The sequence below is a fragment of the Xyrauchen texanus genome, chromosome 8 (genome assembly GCF_025860055.1).
Source record: "Xyrauchen texanus isolate HMW12.3.18 chromosome 8, RBS_HiC_50CHRs, whole genome shotgun sequence".
Taxonomy (NCBI): Eukaryota; Metazoa; Chordata; class Actinopteri; order Cypriniformes; family Catostomidae; genus Xyrauchen; species Xyrauchen texanus.
The window spans coordinates 36,472,299-36,491,324 of NC_068283.1; the positions used below are offsets into that span (position 1 = coordinate 36,472,299).

Sequence of the window (19,026 nt, forward strand, 5' to 3'; positions counted from 1 at the left end):
TTCCAACCACAAATGTTACTGCAAATCTAAAGGAACTCAATAAGGAAAAAAATAAATGAAATACCATAATATATACCAATACAAAAATAAGACAAAAAATACATCAAGAAGTTATAAAAATTGATGATTCATTATACATCAACTCATTATGCAGTCTTGAAAAATGTGCAGATTTGAGCTTATATAGGATGCAGCAATGTGGAAAGAAAGAAAGAAAAGAAAATGTCAACATTGGCAAGTTCGATCATCAATGCTTGAAAAATAACAAATATTCTGTACAAGTAATTTAAGGCATGCCATAAATATAAAACAAATGTTTTATCAATATAAGCTGAGGCACAGTAAGCAATAGATTATCTCAAAAAGTAAAAAGCCATCATTTGCCAAGCATCCCCCCTCCCCAGGACATGAAGTCTGAATTATGAAAACAATTATCAAAGCATGCCACATAAACTTCAAACTCCTCATTGCAGAGATCAGAAGTAGTCACAGACAATATGTTAAGAGCCCTCTACACACATGGACCAAGAACTGGGTCATTGTGCTCGCATAATCAGTGCTTTACTGTATCCCATTGGCCAAGAACAGAACAAACCTCACATCTCTTTTGGCCAATAAGAGCATACTGCCGTGCAGCACTAGAGGGTAGATAAGTGGTACAGAAAATAGAGTCATGCTCCAAGTGCCAAGTAGAGTATGTTAGATCAACCATTGAAAGGATTTATTTTTCTTGTTTCATAAGTTTGGTGTCTGGATACAGGGTGGGGGATATTTTATATAGTAAAAAAGGAGGATTAATATCTAGGCTGCATGTGAACTAGCCTGAGGCTTCAAACACAGTCTAGTTTAAATGTTACCTAACATGTTATGTAGTACAGAACATCAGATGCAACAAAATGCATGTGCCACTACTGGCAGGAATACGTGCTGCCCTCTAGTGTGGAAAAAAAAAAAGAGTTGACGGTAAAAGTATACAGTTAGTGGCATGTGCAATGCAGATTTTAGATCACTTTTATTGACATTTTTGTTTTGAAGACACAAACATGAAATTTACAAAAAAGAATATTGATCTTCCTGCAATCACTGAATGTACAATGCAGAGGTCTTTACGTTTGAAAATATTTAAAGGGACTGTTCACCCAAAAATGAAAATACTCTCATAATTTACATACTCTCTCGTTTTTCCAATCCCGCATGACTTTCTTTCTTCAGTGAAATACAAAATGAGATGTTAGGAAGAATGTTAGACTCAGTCACCATTCACTTTCATTGCATCTTTTTTCCCCATTCAATTGTGACTGAGGCAAATATTCGGCCCAACATTTTGTGTTCCACAAAAAAAAAAGAAAAGAAAAGTACAACAGGAGTAAATGGCAGAATTTTCATTCAACTATACTTTTAATGAGCTTCAAATGAAAATGAAGAAATGCTTATTTGCCTAGACATTGCATTTAATGCAAATAATATTAACAACAATAGTAATGATACACTAATTTTTGTAAGATAAAGACTGAATTTATCACTCAACTGAGAAAATATGTTGACACATAATAAACACAGACAAAATACAAACATTTATTCATAAATCAGCATCAACAGAATACAAACCAGATGCCTAATATGTAATACTCTCATTCAGTTCATGACAAACGCAGTGGACACTCCTGATTTCCCTCTGACTCTAGGGTGACTTTTGTGACAATCATCAGATGTTGGGATTGGTGGAGAGAAATTCAAGCCACTCTGTCAGGACTGGATGTTTTACTGTGGGCTGAAAGCAGTGATTTATGAATGAATACATTTATTTGGCATTCAAAAGTATAATAATCTGGGATGGTAAAAACTAAAATTGAGGGTGATCCATTTTGATCCCTGGATTATCTGAATGTAAGGACAATCACCATTGTGGAAGACAAGTTTGATGTTAATAGTTTAGATTAAAAATCATCAGATACTGTAAATAGCCAATAACTAGCCTGACCTCACCAATAATCTCAAATACATACCTCACTTTTCCAGCAAATTTCTTGCATGAATTTCCTACGAGAAAGTGAAAAACCCTGCTCACCTGCATATCGGCAATATCAAGCAGATTGCCATCTTTTCGTACAGACAAAAGAGTCGCTCGGCCATGTGATGGATAACCCTCTTCAACCCTGAGGTGACACACTGTGGTCGCAGTCTTCAGGAAGATCAGAAGCCTTTCAGCTGGGCACCAGTCAATTGCAAAACTGAGGGAAAACAATTTCAAACCAAACAATAGTGACTCAGACAGGGTGCACATTCTATCATATCTTAAAGGGATAGTTCACCCAAAAATGAAAATTCTCTTATTATTTACTCACCCTCATGCCATCCCAGATGTGTATGACTTTCTTTCATCGGCTGAACACAATCAAATCTTTTTAAAAGTATTTCTAAGCTCTTTTGGTCCATACAATGCAAGTCAATGGGTGCCAACATTTTGAAGCTCCAAAATCAGCATAAGGGCAAAATAAAAGTACTCTGGTGGTTAAATCCATATATTCTGAAGCAATATGACAGGTGTGGTTGAGAAACAGATCAATATTTAAGTCCCTTTTTTATATATATAAATTCTCCTTCCTGCTAAGTCAATCTACACTTTACTTTCTCGGTCTCATTCTCCTTCTTGTGTCTTTGGTGATTCACACCCTTCTTGCATATCACCTCCTAATAGGCATGGAGGAGAATTTGAGACAAAAAAAGGACTTGAATATTGATCTGTTTCTCACCCATAGCTATCATATCATGTCTGAACATGGATTTAACCACTGGAGTCGTATGGATTACTTTTATGCTGCCTTTTTGTGGATTTGGGGCTTTTGGCACACGTTCACTTGCATTGTATGGACCTACAGAGCTGAGATATTTTTCTAGATATCTTAATTTGTGTTCTGCTGAATAAAGAAAGTCATACACATCTGGGAAGGCATGAGGGTGAGTAAATGATGAGAGAAGTTTAATTATGGGTGATCTCTTTAAGACATGCAACATGGGTGAACATGTATTCTCTGGGGGGTCATTTTCAAAACGCCTTACATGTAAAAGAAAAAAAAAAGTAGGTCAGTTACAATGTTGTCAATATAACCGAAAGAAATGTCCTCAGCTGCTGAGGAGCAATAAAGCAATAAACAAGTAGTCAAAATTTAATCTTAAATGATTCTCCAGAACATTACTCATTATAAATGGATGCATATATGGGTGTAGTGGCGAAAGCTCAGTGCTGCCAACCAGAAGATTACTAGTGGTGCCCCTTATGTGAGGCACTATGAATGAGGTTCTCACAGCACTCATAAGCATACAAAATGTTATCGTATAGTTCAGATCATAACTTTAGAATCCTATCTTATCTGCTTGGTAATCATGGCAATTTCAGGTTATATCTCCTTTAGGACAAAATCTATTACAGAATAAAATTCCCAAGTGCATTATTTTAACTACAGTTAGGATTTACTTTTGTAATATGAATTTGTAAATAATCTGATCAGTTAAGTTAGGATTTAACTTAAGATAGGAAAGTTTTTTGTAATATGGCCCCAGAAGACTTGGAATATGAAACTTGCATTGCATACTGCTTTTAGAATAATTTGGGGTCATTTATTAATAGGGCTGGATGTTGAAATGGATTTCCCGAATTGATTTGATTCCGATTCACATGGGTTTATTTCAGTTATAATGTCCATTGTGCTTACATATGAAAGCTATTCTCTACCAGCTAATGCTTTTAATTATAATGGGAACCTTCTAACTAAGTATATTGTGAAAATATAAAAAAAAAAAAAAAAAAAAATTGTATGAAAATTATATTTATCATTAATTTTTCATCGGATTGGTCATATTTTAGCTTTTTAAAAATGTACAAATCCATTTTGATGCATATAATGCATATGTATTTTGTTACAATTGAATTGTTTATATTTATAATTTATGCTATTTATTTTAGTTACGAAGTACTTTATAAACACTTTATTTATTAAGTATTTACATTGATTTCTAGAACAAGTGCCAAAAACCGTTACTGTCACTTTAAGAGCGCACATGAACAAGAGTGGAGTTTAATGATTTCTTGACTACATCCGTGCTATGCGTAATTAGAATTAAATGTTTAAATGTGAGTTCCTAGAAACCGGCAATGTATTGAAAAGATGGACCAGAATATTAATTGAAGTTCCACCTTTTCTGTTCAGCAGAAGAAAGTCATACGGGACTAGGACAACATTATGACAACATTTTCCTTAATGGGTGAAGTATTCCTTTAAGTGTACCATATATATATGTTACATTTTCAAATGTATGTTGCTTATATGTTAAGAACATCTACCTGGAGTGCAGGGTCTGAATCTCAGAAAGCATCTCTCCTTGACTAATGTACCGCTCCATCACCTCCACCAGGGCGGCGCTCAATTGCCTAAGAGGGCCATCCACAGCCTCCTCTACAAGACCTGCGGTCCCCTGAAACACCTGCAGAGGAGAGAAAGAAAGGGATGGAGAAATGTAGAGAGGTGACAGACATAATAAGAAAAGTTTACATATCAACTTTTTGTGCCACGTTTGTCACTAACACATCCTTCCATCCAGAAAGACTCGGTGACAGAAATCAAATAGGAAATATGAGACATGTAGAGTGATTAGGCAGAAGGTAGGTACGCATCATAATAATTCTGATGTGTATATAATGCAACTGTGACAGTAAATACATATTTTATATATGTACAAAGTGACATTTATACTGAGATTTGGAAAGTTTGGATGCTAAAGAAAATGCTAATAAAAACAAAAAGGAGTGATTTGAAAATTCTATTCACACTGTGCGATATTAAAAGCACTACAAATATCACGTTATTTGATGTTTTACCTTGTAAATGTAAAATATATATAATTATTATATACACATACACCAATTAGCCGTAGACTTTGTCAGTTTGAAACAGTCTGGCCATTCTCTGTTCACCTCTCTCATCAACAAGGCATTTTCACCTGTAGAACTGCCACTCACTGGATGTTTTTATTTTTGGCATCATTCTGAGTAAATTCTAGAGACTGCTGTGTATGAAAATCCCAGGATATCAGAGGTTACAGAAATACTCAAACCAGCCCATCTGGCACCAACAATCATGCCGTGCTCCCAATCACCGAGATCACATATTTCCCCCATTCTGATGGTTGATGTGAACATTAATTGAAGCTCCTGATCCATATCTGCATGATTTTATTCACTGCAGCCAAAGTACTTTATAAATACTTTATTTATTAAGTATTTACCTTGATTTCTAGAACAAGTGCCAAAAACCGGTACTGTCTCTTTAAGAGCGCACGCAAATGAACAAGAGTGGAGTTTAATGATTTCTTGACTACATCCGTGCTATGCATAATTAGAATTAAATGTTTATAAAAGTTATTGTTGTTTTTACTGTAAAGAACAGAGAGGATATTAAAAGAGACATTATTTAATTACAAATGGATTGTGTGGATCTCATCTTTGGAAACCAAACCAAACTTTTACTCTCAGCATGTGAGTAACGCTCACTGGACGTTTTTATTTTTGGCATCATTCTGAGTAAATTGTAGAGATTGCTGTGTATGAAAATCCCAGGATATCAGAGGTTACAGAAATACTCAAACCAGCCCATCTGGCCCCAACAATCATGCCGTGCTCCAAATCACTGAGATCACATATTACCCCATTCTGATGGTTGATGTGGACTTTAATTGAAGCTCCTGACCAGTTTCTGCATGATTTTATGTACTGCAGCCACACGATTGGCTGCTTAGATAATCGCATGGATGATTGTTGGTGCCAGACGGGCTTATTAGAGTATTTCTGCAACTGTAATCTCCTGGGATTTTCACTCACAACAGTCTCTAGAATTTACTCAGAATATTGCCAAATCAAAAAACATCCAACGAGTGGCCAGACTGGCTCAAACTGACAAACTCTACAGTAACTCAGATAGCCGCTCTGTACAATTGTGGTGAGAAGAATATCATTTCAGAATGCTATTCTGAGATGCAGGTTGGCGCTGTTTTGGTGGCACGAGGGGGACCTACACAATTTTAGGCAGGTGGTTTTAATGTTGTGGCTGATAGGTAGGTATATATATATATATATATATATATATATATATATATATATATATATATATATTATATATACATATTGTTTTTATTAGCATTTCCTTTAGTGTCTAAACCCTTTCAGAATAGGGGTTGTATATGAAGCATGAATAAATGTAAATATGTACAGTACTGTGCAAAAGACTTAGGCACATAGTATTTATATTTTCAGCTTGAGTGTGTCAGTAGGAAATATACATTTTAGACTCCCAAACATTTATTTTGCAAATAGAATAGAATAACAGGGAGCCTGGCAACAGATGGCATGGTCCCCACAGAGCCCCCCACTGAATATTGAGTCAGTCTGAGATTACATGTCTAGAGTTGCACTTTAATTCATTGTCACTTTATACCTGGCTGCTACCTCAATAACAGCCATAGAACACTATTTCATAGTATGTTATGTTTACATTTAGCATTTTAGAAACTGTCATCTTTTTGCACTACTCGATTACAAATGTGTACTGGTCGGTGCTGCACTGTCTCTCACTGTCTCGCAAATTCTCCAAGAAGCTTGGAACATCCTATCTGCCAACAACCAAGAACAATTGGTGCTCTTTTGAAGGCAAAGGTGGTAACACCAAATACTGATTTAGCTTTTTTTTTGTTTACTGGACTTTGTAGGACATTAATAGATAATTGAAAACTAATTATGTCATTATTTTTGAAGACATCCTCACTATGCAATTTTTTTTCCAAATGCCTAAAGGTTTTGCTAACTACTGTATATGTGTGCATGAAATAGATGTAAAGGGGCATTTATGGTCAATGTCCATGCTATGTATGTGCTGCTGCTGTGTCTGTTCCTTCCTTGCATTTCCTCATTAAAATCAGGCAATTATTTGCTCTCAACATCACCAAGAACCACTACAAAGAAATATATACACTGGGACATATTACCTGAAGATGGAAGTGATCGCTGGTTGTCATGGTGATGGAGACACGCAGCGGTTCAAGAGATTTTTCAGCAGCACGAGGCAAGAGCTCAAGGCACAGCTCAGAGGGACTGACAGACAACAGTCTGTACTGCATATTCTTCTGAGTCACTGTGACCAAGGTCTCTAGTCTGAGAGACAAAAGAAATGCAGATGAAAAAAAAAAAAAGAGGAGAGTTTAGTGTTCTCTGCAAATTCCAAGTCAGGGTTTTTCCTTGCTCAAAATGAGGCGGAGGTGGTACCATACGGATCAAAAAAGTGACATTAAGAACACGTAAATATTGGCTTTGCATTAATACACAACTAATGACCTGGCAACTGAATAATAGTGTTAATTTTGTCATCTGTTTTTTAAATTAGTCTTAGTCCTGTGTCAAATGTCCTTTTTTAGTTATTATCATATTTATTTATCATTTTTTATTTAGTCAAGTTTTAGTTGACAAAGTCTGGGCATTTTAATGTGGTTTTAGTCAATGAAAACTGTTGACATTTTAGTCATATTTTAGTAAAAATTAGTCATATTGATATTTAAGTCACTGAACACTGTAAACATTTTTAGCCATAAGAGTATTATTGATAAGCATTTGTCAATCTAGTCTATCCAAAACACAAACACACACACACACACACACACACATACATACATACACACACACACATTGTATTGTTGTTGTCATTTTAGCGTTATTTTTCACATAAGATTGATATTATCATGATGATCTCATGATGATGACGTATCGAGCTGCAGACAGCAGGGGTGAGAGACAAGCATCTCAGTGTAAGAGTGTGCATCAGCCGGAGGAACATTACATCTCTCCCAGTCTCGACTCCCGCTCAGATTGGGTCTCTTCAACGACTGGTTGAAGCAGCTCTGACCGCACAGAAAATGACAGTTTTGGAGTTTGTTTATTTACATGGCTTTAATTAAGGATGAAATAAAGATATATCGCCAAGCTGTGATCTATGTTTCTATCAGACACTCGAGCTGCAGCACTCATCTCATGTCGCGTGTCATCATTATAGTTTTATATGATCTCAAGTTACATTAAATGACATCAAGCGACTATTCGACAACATCATTTTTGTTATTATTATTGCTGGGATTTGCAATTACAAATGACAATCCACCGAGTGCAATGCTTGTTAGTGTTTTCCATGAAGACACCCACCAGAGTTTTGTAGACAGCCGGAGGCGGCACGAAATTTGACGGAGGTGGCCGCCTAGTAATTCTCTTAAAGTTTTACAACTTTAAAAACATTTGATTCGTTTTTAATCAGAGAAATCTAAAATCATTTCCACCATATATACAAATTGAAACTATAAAGGACTGTTTTACATGGTACGTTTAGGCAGCAAAGATTAATACTGGTGCACATATTAGTGAAGACTGAGCACCTTGTCTTTCCAGCAAACCCTGCTGTTGAACACAACATCACCATGCAGATGGGTTCAACTACAGTAACGCCTTCCAAAATGGTCAGAAATCTAGGGGTAACCATCGATAACCAATTAAATTTCACATATCTCAAAGACAGCATGATCATGTAGATTTACACTCTACAATATCAGGAAGACCCTTCCTCTCTGAACATGCCACAAAACGTCTTGTTCAGTCACTTGTCATAACTAGACTGGATTACTACAGGTTTCAAATTCAAGGCTCTGATGCTGGCATACAGAAAGGTCACTGGGTCTGCTCCAGCATACCTAAAATAATTTCTGCAGAGCTACGTTCCCACCAGAAGCCTACGGTCAGCTAATGAGTGACGCCTTGTTGTACCAACACAAAGGGGCACCAAAACACCTTCCAGAACTTTTGTTTTCACTGTACCACGAATTATCTTCCCAACTCGATCCATGAAGCAGAATTCTAAAATTCACTCTCAGTCTTCAAAAAACAGCCAAAATACATCTTTTCCATGAGCACTTAATGATTCACCCATAAAAAAAAAAACATTATATATACTAGTCTTGCTGCACTTTAATCTGTCTTGAATACCGGTACTACTATTCTGATGTTAGTGAAACTTTGTAATGCAGCACTTTTCATGCCACTGGGTCCTTAAGATGATTTACTTATAATTTATTCCTCTTTTGTAAGTCACTTTGGATAAAAGCATCTGCCAGATTACTTAACATTGGTTGGGTTATAAGTGTATATGTGTTTATGTACAGACTCACCCCTCCCTTAATTGTGTCCAGTCGCTGATATGGGCCCTTTGTTTATTAACCTCATCCTTGAGTTTAGTCAGTTGCAAATCACACACATTCAAGGCGTTCTGGGCTGCCTGCAGGGAGTCTTCCAGCTGAAAGCTGATTTGTTTCTGTGTATTGTACAAAAAGTGAAAATTCAAACTAGGTTTGTCCCACAGCTGAAAAAGGCGGACATTTCAAGTAGGTATTGTTGCAGCACAGAGATCTCCAAAGGGGGGTGGAAACTACAAAAGAATGTGTGGTAAATCCAGAATGGGGCAGGGTTACTTCATTAGGGGTTAGGCCAACTCCAAAAGGGGGTAAAACATCCACACACAGTTAGGGTTAGGTTATGGGGTCTGTATATCTTTGCTAGAGCTCCCACCCCTGTTAGGAGCTTGGCTTGCAGCAATATCCTTCTCCAAGTTTTTGGAGCATTTTTAGATTAGACATCTTACCTCAGCTCTCCGATTTAGTTTAGCTGTGATTCTCTCTTTCTCTTTACACTCTTCCTTCTGAAAAAGAGATTAGTAAGTTTATGTGAAAAAGAAGGAATCAGACATTGTAAAGCTCCATGTTGAGCTGTAAAGCTAGGACTTTCAGTAATAAACCAATGTATTGCCTATTATCTTAGCATACAGTGGGTACGGAAAGTATTCAGACCCCCTTAAATTTTTCACTCTTTGTTATATTGCAGCCATTTGCTAAAATCATTTAAGTTCATTTTTTTTCCTCATTATTGTACACACAGCACCCCATATTGACAGAAAAACACAGAATTGTTGACATTTTTGCACATTTATTAAAAAAGAAAAACTGAAATATCACATGGTCCTAAGTATTCAGACTCTTTGATGTGACACTCATATATTTAACTCAGGTGCTGTCCATTTCTTCTGATCATCCTTGAGATGGTTCTACACCTTCAATTTAGTCCAGCTGTGTTTGATTATACTGATTGGACTTGATTAGGAAAGCCACACACCTGTCTATATAAGACCTTACAACTCACAGTGCATGTCAGAGCAAATGAGAATCATGAGGTCAAAGGAACTGCCTGAAGAGCTCAGAGACAGAATTGTGGCAAGGCACAGATCTGGCCAAGGTTACAAAAAAAATGTCTGCTGCCCTTAAGGTTCATAAGAGCACAGTGGCCTCCATAATCCTTAAATGGAAGATGTTTGGGACGACCAGAACCCTTCCTAGAGCTGGCCGTCCGGCCAAACTGAGCTATCGAGGGAGAAGAGCCTTGGTGAGAGAGGTAAAGAAGAACCCAAAGATCACTGTGGCTGAGCTCCAGAGATGCAGTCGGGAGATGGGAGAAAGTTGTAGTAAGTCAACCATCACTGCAGCCATCCACCAGTCGGGGCTTTATGGCAGAGTGGCCCGACGGAAGCTTCTCCTCAGTGCAAGACACATGAAAGCCTGCATGGAGTTTGCTAAAAAAACACCTGAAGGACTCCAAGATGGTGATAAATAAGATTCTCTGGTCTGAACTTTTTGGCCTTTATTCTAAGCGGTATGTGTGGAGAAAACCAGGCACTGCTCATCACCTGTCCAATACAGTCTCAACAGTGAAGCATGGTGGTGGCAGCATCATGCTGTGGGGGTGTTTTTCAGCTGCAGGGACAGGACGACTGGTTGCAATCAAGGGAAAGATGAATGCGGCCAAGTACAGGGATATCCTGGACGAAAACCTTCTCCAGAGTGCTCTGGACCTCAGACTGGGCCAAGGTTCACCTTCCAACAAGACAATGACCCTAAGCACACCGCTAAAATAATCGAAGGAGTGGCTTCACAACAACTCCGTGACTGTTCTTGAATGGCCCAGCCAGAGCCCTGACTTAAACCCAATTGAGCATCTATGGAGAGACCTGAAAATGGCTGTCCACTCTACGTTTACCATCCAACCTGACAGAACTGGAGAGGATCTGCAAGGAGGAATGGCAGAGGATACCCAAATCCAGATGTGAAAAACTTGTTGCATCTTTCCCAAAAAGACTCATGGCTGTATTAGATCAAAAGGGTGCTTCTACTAAATACTGAACAAAGGGTCTGAATACTTAGGACCATGTGATATTTCAGTTTTTCTTTTTTAATAAATGTGCAAAAATGTCAACAATTCTGTGTTTTTCTGTCAATATGGGGTGCTGTGTGTACAATAATGAGGAAAAAAAATGAACTTAAATGATTTTAGCAAATGGCTGCAATATAACAAAGAGTGAAAAATTTAAGGGGGTCTGAATACTTTCAGTACCCACTGTACCACTAGCCAATTATCCTTCTAGCTACACAGTGTTACATCCTCCTCTTCTCTTTATTTTCATCATATTCATCCTCACTGTAACCACCTAGTCTTACAACGGTAGGACTGTTTTCTTTTTTGGGGGTTAGTGTTAGGTGTAGAGATGGGTTTAGGGGTGCTATGGGACTCAACAAATATACACAACAAATATTGTGTATGAATGTAACATTCAATTGTTGCAAGACTTCAGCATTTCACTGGTTATTTGAAGGGGGCCTTACTTGTAATGGGCATACCTTTTAGTAGTTTTGCAGGATGCAGACAGACCCTTCTCAATTAATTGGCCAATATCTGACCATTTTGAAATTAGCAGCATTGGCCAATAACTGTAGTCACTTGAAATTTTCCAATATTACAATTGTTAAAGGAATACTTCACCCTAAAAAATTTGTATTCATCATTTACACACACACCGGCCATCCCAGATGTTTATGACTCTCTTTCTTCTGCATAACACAAACTAAGATTTTTAGAAGAATATCTATGCACTGCAGGTCTTCACAATGCATGTTAATGGTTGCCAGAATTTTGAAGGTCCAAAAAGCACATAAAGGCAGCATAAAAGTATTCCATAAGACTCCAATTGTTAGATACATGTCTTCAGAAGCTTTTTTACTATAAATCTCCACTTTCATTTCCACATTAAACTTTTGGTTTTTTGGCGATTTGCATTCATTATGCATGTTGCCAACTACTGTGTGGGGAGAATTTATTGTAAAAAAGGACTTAAATATTGATCTGTTTCTCACCCACACCTATCATAACACTTCTGAAGACATGGATTTGACCACTGGAGTAATATGGACTTCTTTCAGGCTGTCTTTGTGTTTTTTGGAGCTTACAATTTCTGACCACAATTATTTTGCATTGAATGGACCTACAGAGCTGAAATATTCTTCTAAAAATCTTTGTGTTCCCCAGAAGAAATTCATCCACATTTGGGATGGCATGAGGGTGAGTAAATGATGATAATTTTCATTTGAACTATTCCTTTAAATAGAATTGAGAAATATGTGTGTGCATTTTTTTTATAGCAACTTTGCGATCATCAAATGACGTTATATCATCAGCCACTTTAGATGTTGCATCAGAAAAACCCATATATGTTGACCACATCAAGAAATGACATTAAAATTATTCATAACAGAGGTCCATCATTTCAAAACAAAAAATATGGTCACCCACAGTTGAAAAGAGTCTGAGTCTGAGCTACCTTTATCTGCAGAGTAGAAAGCAGAGTCTCCAGTTTCTGTCGTTTGCCCTGAAGCTCCTCCATGCGGACCTGGAGAGAGCTGATCAATCCCTCCACCTCCTGAACTCTGTCCTGATATTCTGCTTTTAAAGCCTTCCATGCAGAACGAGCTTCATTGCCTGTGTGCCCACACACCCAAATCAATGCATCGTTTCACTGGTTTGCAAAAATTTATTATCAAACAATGATACACAGTTATCAATGTAGTGTATATGTGTTACCTGGGTTTTGAGGACATGGCTCATTCAGCAGTTGATCCACTGACTCCAGGCTTGCCAGCAGCTTTATCATATCATCCACCACACATAGCTGCCTGAATATATGCTTCTGTTTGCGTCTGCAGTCCTACACAGACAGACAGATTTTATTAATGTAATTGACCAGTAAGGTCAATTATTTACAACAAGTCAATATAGACCCTGACATTAACTAAAGTTACATAAAACAGAACTAAATTTTACCATTAGATAAGGGGCCATCATTTCTCCCTCTCCCGTTTCCTGCAGTTCGGTGGTGTTGCATGATTTCAAGAAGGAAGGGGCAGTCCTTTCCAGCAGTCTGAAATGTGATAATTCAGTGTATATTAAAAGGTACACTTAATATTATTTTTTTTTGAGCATGTCGTTTTGGACTTACACTGACATGGATGCAGCGTCATTCAAACGCAATTGTTTTTAGGTACAGATGCCTTTATAGAAATGTATTAATTATAGTCAGCCATAATGAATTTAATCCAGAGTTAAAAATATTCAATAACAGGGCAGTTATTGAGATTAAGCGAGTAGTATTTGGCTGGTTTTGTGATCCTAACACGGCAGCCCCCATGGGGGGACCATCTAAATGTAGAATAAAACAGCTTATATAGCTTATATATGACTGAACTCTTCATCTCACATGAGTGTTCATGATTTTATACATACATTTTAAAATTACATTTAAATTCTTTAGAAGTTAAACTTCTTAAATGAAGAAAAAGCTTCCAAGTACACCTTTAAATCTCATTATGTTAATTAATGTGCATAAAAATTACAGTGACAACCACAGTTCCCACTAACTCCATTCCAGAGTTTCAAGTTATTGTTACTGCTGTAAAATCAACATAAATGATGTAGGCTGTGTCTCGTTTCGAAGGATGCGTCCTTTGAAGGCTGCAGTATACCGAGTGCCCTCCTTTAAACGCGACGGCCTTCGTAGGACAAAAGGAAACGGAAGGTACATGGTTGCTATGACAACACGCCACTCTTTAACAAGCGCTTGCGCTTTGAGTGAGAAGTCCCTCTGAAATGGAATGTATGAAATACATTTTAGGAGTTATAATGAGGTAATATATATATTATGCATATTATATACTCTGCACCCATCTACTGAGGTACTTCAACTTGGGAATTAACATCCCTTGCGTTTGAAAATCATATTTACAGGCAAATTGGCGTCATTATTTTTTAGACATTTCCGTTGAAGCAAAGAATTGTGGGTTGTGAGTACCAACGAAGGAAACACCCATTCACCGAATTCCCCTGAAAGAAGGTCGCATTCGAAGTATCCTACTCGCTTTTCTGAAACGAGACGGCATCGATGACGTATGCGGCCGACAAATGCGACCTCCGGAGGACGCAGCTTATCTCCTTTAATAGCAGTAAAAGGACTTCGCAATATTTATTTCGTTTTGTTTAATGTGATAACAGTGGTGACTCATACTAAAATACCACTTACCACTCAAGTAACAATAACTGTATTAACGATGATATTTTCGCGGAAACTATGGTTGCCATGGTGAATTTTTCAAAGGGTGGAAACGTTTTAAGTGCTTCGTTAACTGCCAACAAAAAATTGAACAAAGTAACAGAACATTTTAAGCGTACGTCTATAACAGGTACTTAAACGTATTTTGAATGTAAATGTTTGATTTTCTTCACGGTTTCATAGACAATACTTACGCCTCGATTCTCTCCGTCGCCATTTCTGTTTTGAAACTTACCCGCCCGTCGCTGATTGGTCAAAACTGTGACTAATAGACGGAAGCCTGTGTTTACGTCATAAGCGTCAACCAATCACTGATATTATTCACGCTAGTTCCGTTTTGTATTTTTAATGAGAACGAGGCTGTGAGGGATATACTTGACATCTCTTCAATGGCACGAAATGCCCCTTGATCACATCGGATCCACAACTCACGTGGTCTGGAATTCTGTGTGTACTTAACGTTCTTGGACATATATTTTTTCAATGTTTTGTCCACGGGACGATCCAAAAACACTTTAAACTGCATTACAGCCCATTGAAGAGATGTCAAGTTTATTCCTCACAGCCTCATTGTCATTCCCATTAAAAATGGCGCTCGCGTGAATGAGGCCTTTTTTAAACTAGGCTATATACTATCGTTATTTTTATTACCACTATATTAAGATAATTATTAAAAACAATATTTTTGTTTATAATTTTATTTACAATTAAAAATGGCGAAAATTTGGTAGGTTGTGAATAACATCCAATAAATTAAACTTGTAGCTATACATTTAGATGAAGGATATTATTTTACGTATACAAATCTATCTATATCGTTGCTATTGAGTAGCCTATACCAAGCACGATTGAAACAGTATTTCAGTTGCTTAATTTAGCACTTTAACTCAAATATTAAGTAGGAATAGACGTGCATAGAGACAAAAACAATTAGATGTTCCAACAAAAGATATCCTGAAATGAAACTAGCAGTATGCAAGTGAACAAATAAATACATAGTTTGTTCATTGATTAATTCCTGATGATTTAGATGTATAATTAATTACATGTAGCCTATCTATTAACCAATTATATTTGTTATACCAGCTCCTCTGTAATGAAACATGCAGGGGAAAGACAAAATACATAGCTCAGAAAACTTTTGTTTTGCAGTTTTTGTGAGGAGTTGCCTATAGTTTAGGTTTTCTTATATTCCTTTGATGCCAAACATTCTTCAGAGAATATATTGTGTGTTTTAAGAATGTTTTAGTGTTGACGGTCAGCCTACATCTCTTTTTAGTTTATCTTGGTAAAGTTTGTTGTTTTCTACAAATGATTGGATGAAACTGATTCTGTGCCTACATTAATATTGGCTTGAACAAACCCACAACTAATACATTTAGATAAATCTACCATCAGTTTACTCATATCATTTTTCCAATTTACTCCCATCAGAATTACCAGTAAATTTCCATGGATTTCATTTATTCCTCTAATTTAAGTGTCAAGTAATTTAAGGTGCTTATTGCATGAAAATGTCTCTAAACCTGTTATGTAGCCAGTTCATCTTTATTGCATCTCAAAGTGTTTAATTACTATAAAGATGAAGGCAGATACACATTCTAAATGGAGACAAACATACAAAAACAACCCAGACAAAACACAGGTCACCGGTTTACTCATCTTTTATTGTCACATTCATATCTATGCTCTGTATTCTTTACAAGGAGTTTAAAACAACTGTGGACGAGAATCAAAGAAAATCAGTCAGGCAGAGGCTGAAAGTCCTGATAATGTCAGTGGCACTTGCAGTAAGAAGGGTGAAGGGATAAGGTAGTCTTCATTTCTCATCCTCCTAAAAATGTGCCCTATTCAATTAAACAGACCTTCACTCTCCTGTCCTATCATTACAGGTGAAATGAAACAATAAAAATGAAAATGATTCCAACATCATACTGCTCTGTGTAGCCTGAAAAGATACTATTATGTCACGGTTCACAGAGAGAGCGAATTCTATTGCAAACATAAGAGATACAATCCTATGTCATTTTTTAAAAGCCATCAGAAATATAAGTCAAATAAAAAGATGGCGAATTTGTAAGTTAAAAATGAAAGTCAGTTGAATAATAATGGGGGGAATAAAGATTGGATAGTGAAATTGACATTTTCTTTATATTGCCCCTCCCAGTTTTAATTTCTCTCATTTCCAAAGTCTTCCAGAACAATTTCAAAACAACTGAAAAAAGAAAAACTTCGTCTTTGGAAGTAAAGGTTTTCTATTCACTACAGTATATGGAGATGCTGCTACTCAGTTGCTTAAGTTTTTTTTATTATTATTGATTTATTAAGTTTTAAAATTGTAGATATTTTTGTGTCCTTACGTTTTATGATCGTCCTATTTGTTTGATTTCTTTTCTTCTAAGGAGGTAGATCAACAAAAAAAAAAAACAAAACATGGTTACAGGTTTTGTGCCCTTTGATTCAGGGTGTGAATCATAAAAGGGGATTACAAGTCGAGGACAGAATGTTAGTAGAAGCTCTAGGCAGAACGTGCCATTTTATTGCCTACTTAAATCTAGATTCACTCATCCTACCCACAGCTATCGAAAAAGAAATGGTGAAACTGGTTTTGAGATCAGCATGAAAAGGGCAGCTTCCATGGGAGAATTGTAATGGGTACATCCAAGAAATGGTAGGTCAAGGCTGCAAGGCATGGAGGAAGTGTAGCGCCATCAAGGTGGGAAAAGACACAGAGGACAACAGAACAGGCACAATTGTGTGTTTCGTCCACTGAGGTATCAAAAAAAATCTGATGCCGACAGTTATTTAAGTTTGTGCCGTATGTATCCTAATAGTTAGCTACATGGACAGAGGTTCTTATTTAGGGTTTGAGTAAGACTTCATCAAGTGGGTAGAATTAAATTTAAATTATCTTATCATTTACTCGCCCTCATGCCATCCCAGATGTGTATGACTTTCTTCTACTGAACACAAACAAATATATATAGAAGAATATTTTAGCTCTGTAGATCCATGCAATGCAAGTGAATTGTGACCAAAATCTGAAGCTCCAAAAAGCACATAGAAGCAGCAGAAATGTAATCCATAAGACTCCATTGGTTTTCTGAAGCAATCCAAAATGGTTTGGGGTAGGAAACAGACAAAAAAAAAAAAAGACCTTATTCACTATAAATCTTGATATCAACAGTCTCCTAGGTGATCATGATTTCAAGTTCGATTACTAGTTTAATTAGAGCTCTAAGTGTGTCAAACGCTAGGAAGTGTAATCATGCTTGAAATCATGATCGTGCCTAGAGACTGCAATGGCAAGATGTATAATGAAAACTGAGTTATATTTTGTTCTGTTTCTCACCCAAAACCAACTGGATCACTTCTGAAGATATGGATTTAACCACTGGAGTCGTATAGATTACCTTTATGCTGACTTTATCTCCTTTTTGGAGATTCAAAGATTCGGTCAACATTCATGTGCTTTCTATGGATGTACAGAGCTGAAATATTCTTCTAAAAATCTCCATTTGTGTTCAGCAGTTGAAAGACAGACATACATATTTGGGATGGCATGAGTGTGAGTAAATGATGAGAGAATTGTCATTTTTGGGTGAACTATCACTTTAATTATGGTCCTAAATCACTTTCCTCCTCCTCGCACTGTGCAAACCATCACACCGCACATCCATTTACTGTCCTGCCCCCCTCCCAAAAGTTCAGCCATCACTGTTAATTTGAGTCTAAGCTGGAGTAGTAAATTCTAATCAAACGTCTAAAGAGAAGCTAAAATAAATTAAAAGTCAAAAGTAATGTAACATGCACTTTCACTCTCGTCTGGTTGATAAAACAAACTTATGGCTAAGTCCTGAGGTAGCGTTCCTAGTTATGTGAGGTTTGAGTCATCTTTGTAGCACCCAAATGTTTTTTTCTTTAAGGAGAGGGCAGAAACTAGCACAGTGAGATACAACAGTGGCATGCAACGTCAATACGATGATCACACCCAACTAAGCTGAGGTTCATTCAATCTGCCGTCTACATGTAAATCTATGCACTGCAATGCAACAGATAGGGTGATCACGTCCTCCTTATGGGTTTCCCAGTGGACAATAAACAGTCCTTGCGACAAACGACAGCCATTCATTTGACTTGTCACAGATTTGCATAAGTAAAAACATACTGTCTTTTTTTTTAAGCTCAAGTATGCTAACGAAACTGTTATACTATTTGTTCAAGCCCTTGCCACAGACAACGAGTGTGGAGGACCTTGGAGGAAAAAAGAAGAAAGAAAAGAAAACAAAACAAGTGCCAAACAGGAGGCTGAACTCGTAGTACTTAGGGAACAATGTATCAGCCAATCAGCCTAATACCTAACGGTGTACAAATCTTAGTTCCTTTTCCTGAAGCACAATACAGGAGAGACAAAAAGAGAACCCCAGTTGGGCACAGGTATTACATGAAGGAGGATTTCTTT

At 37.0% G+C, this 19,026-nt stretch overlaps 1 protein-coding gene across 1 annotated transcript; it reads right to left on the reverse strand.

The window, feature by feature from the left end:
• Nucleotides 1-1,001: 1,001 nt before the first annotated feature.
• si:dkey-225f5.4 (ZW10 interactor) lies at nucleotides 1,002-14,800 on the reverse strand. The gene is made up of 10 exons (XM_052133064.1): nucleotides 14,759-14,800; nucleotides 13,283-13,379; nucleotides 13,043-13,166; nucleotides 12,783-12,940; nucleotides 9,723-9,779; nucleotides 9,253-9,395; nucleotides 7,036-7,201; nucleotides 4,343-4,482; nucleotides 2,069-2,231; nucleotides 1,002-1,771 (listed from the first exon to the last, which is right to left on the reverse strand). Exons 1-10 carry the CDS (start codon nucleotides 14,779-14,781, stop codon nucleotides 1,706-1,708), a joined length of 1,137 nt encoding a protein of 378 aa, XP_051989024.1. The 5' UTR covers nucleotides 14,782-14,800; the 3' UTR covers nucleotides 1,002-1,705.
• Between the last annotated feature and the right edge of the window lie 4,226 nt (nucleotides 14,801-19,026).

Excerpts from the sequence above, each read along its gene's own strand:
- si:dkey-225f5.4 (XM_052133064.1), bottom strand. The coding sequence starts at position 14,781 with ATGGCGACGGAGAGAATCGAGGC. Across the intron at positions 12,941-13,042 it reads GCCATGTCCTCAAAACCCAG|GCAATGAAGCTCGTTCTGCA; the intron begins GTAACACATATA and ends GTGGGCACACAG. Across the intron at positions 2,232-4,342 it reads ATTCAGACCCTGCACTCCAG|TTTTGCAATTGACTGGTGCC; the intron begins GTAGATGTTCTT and ends GTTTTCCCTCAG.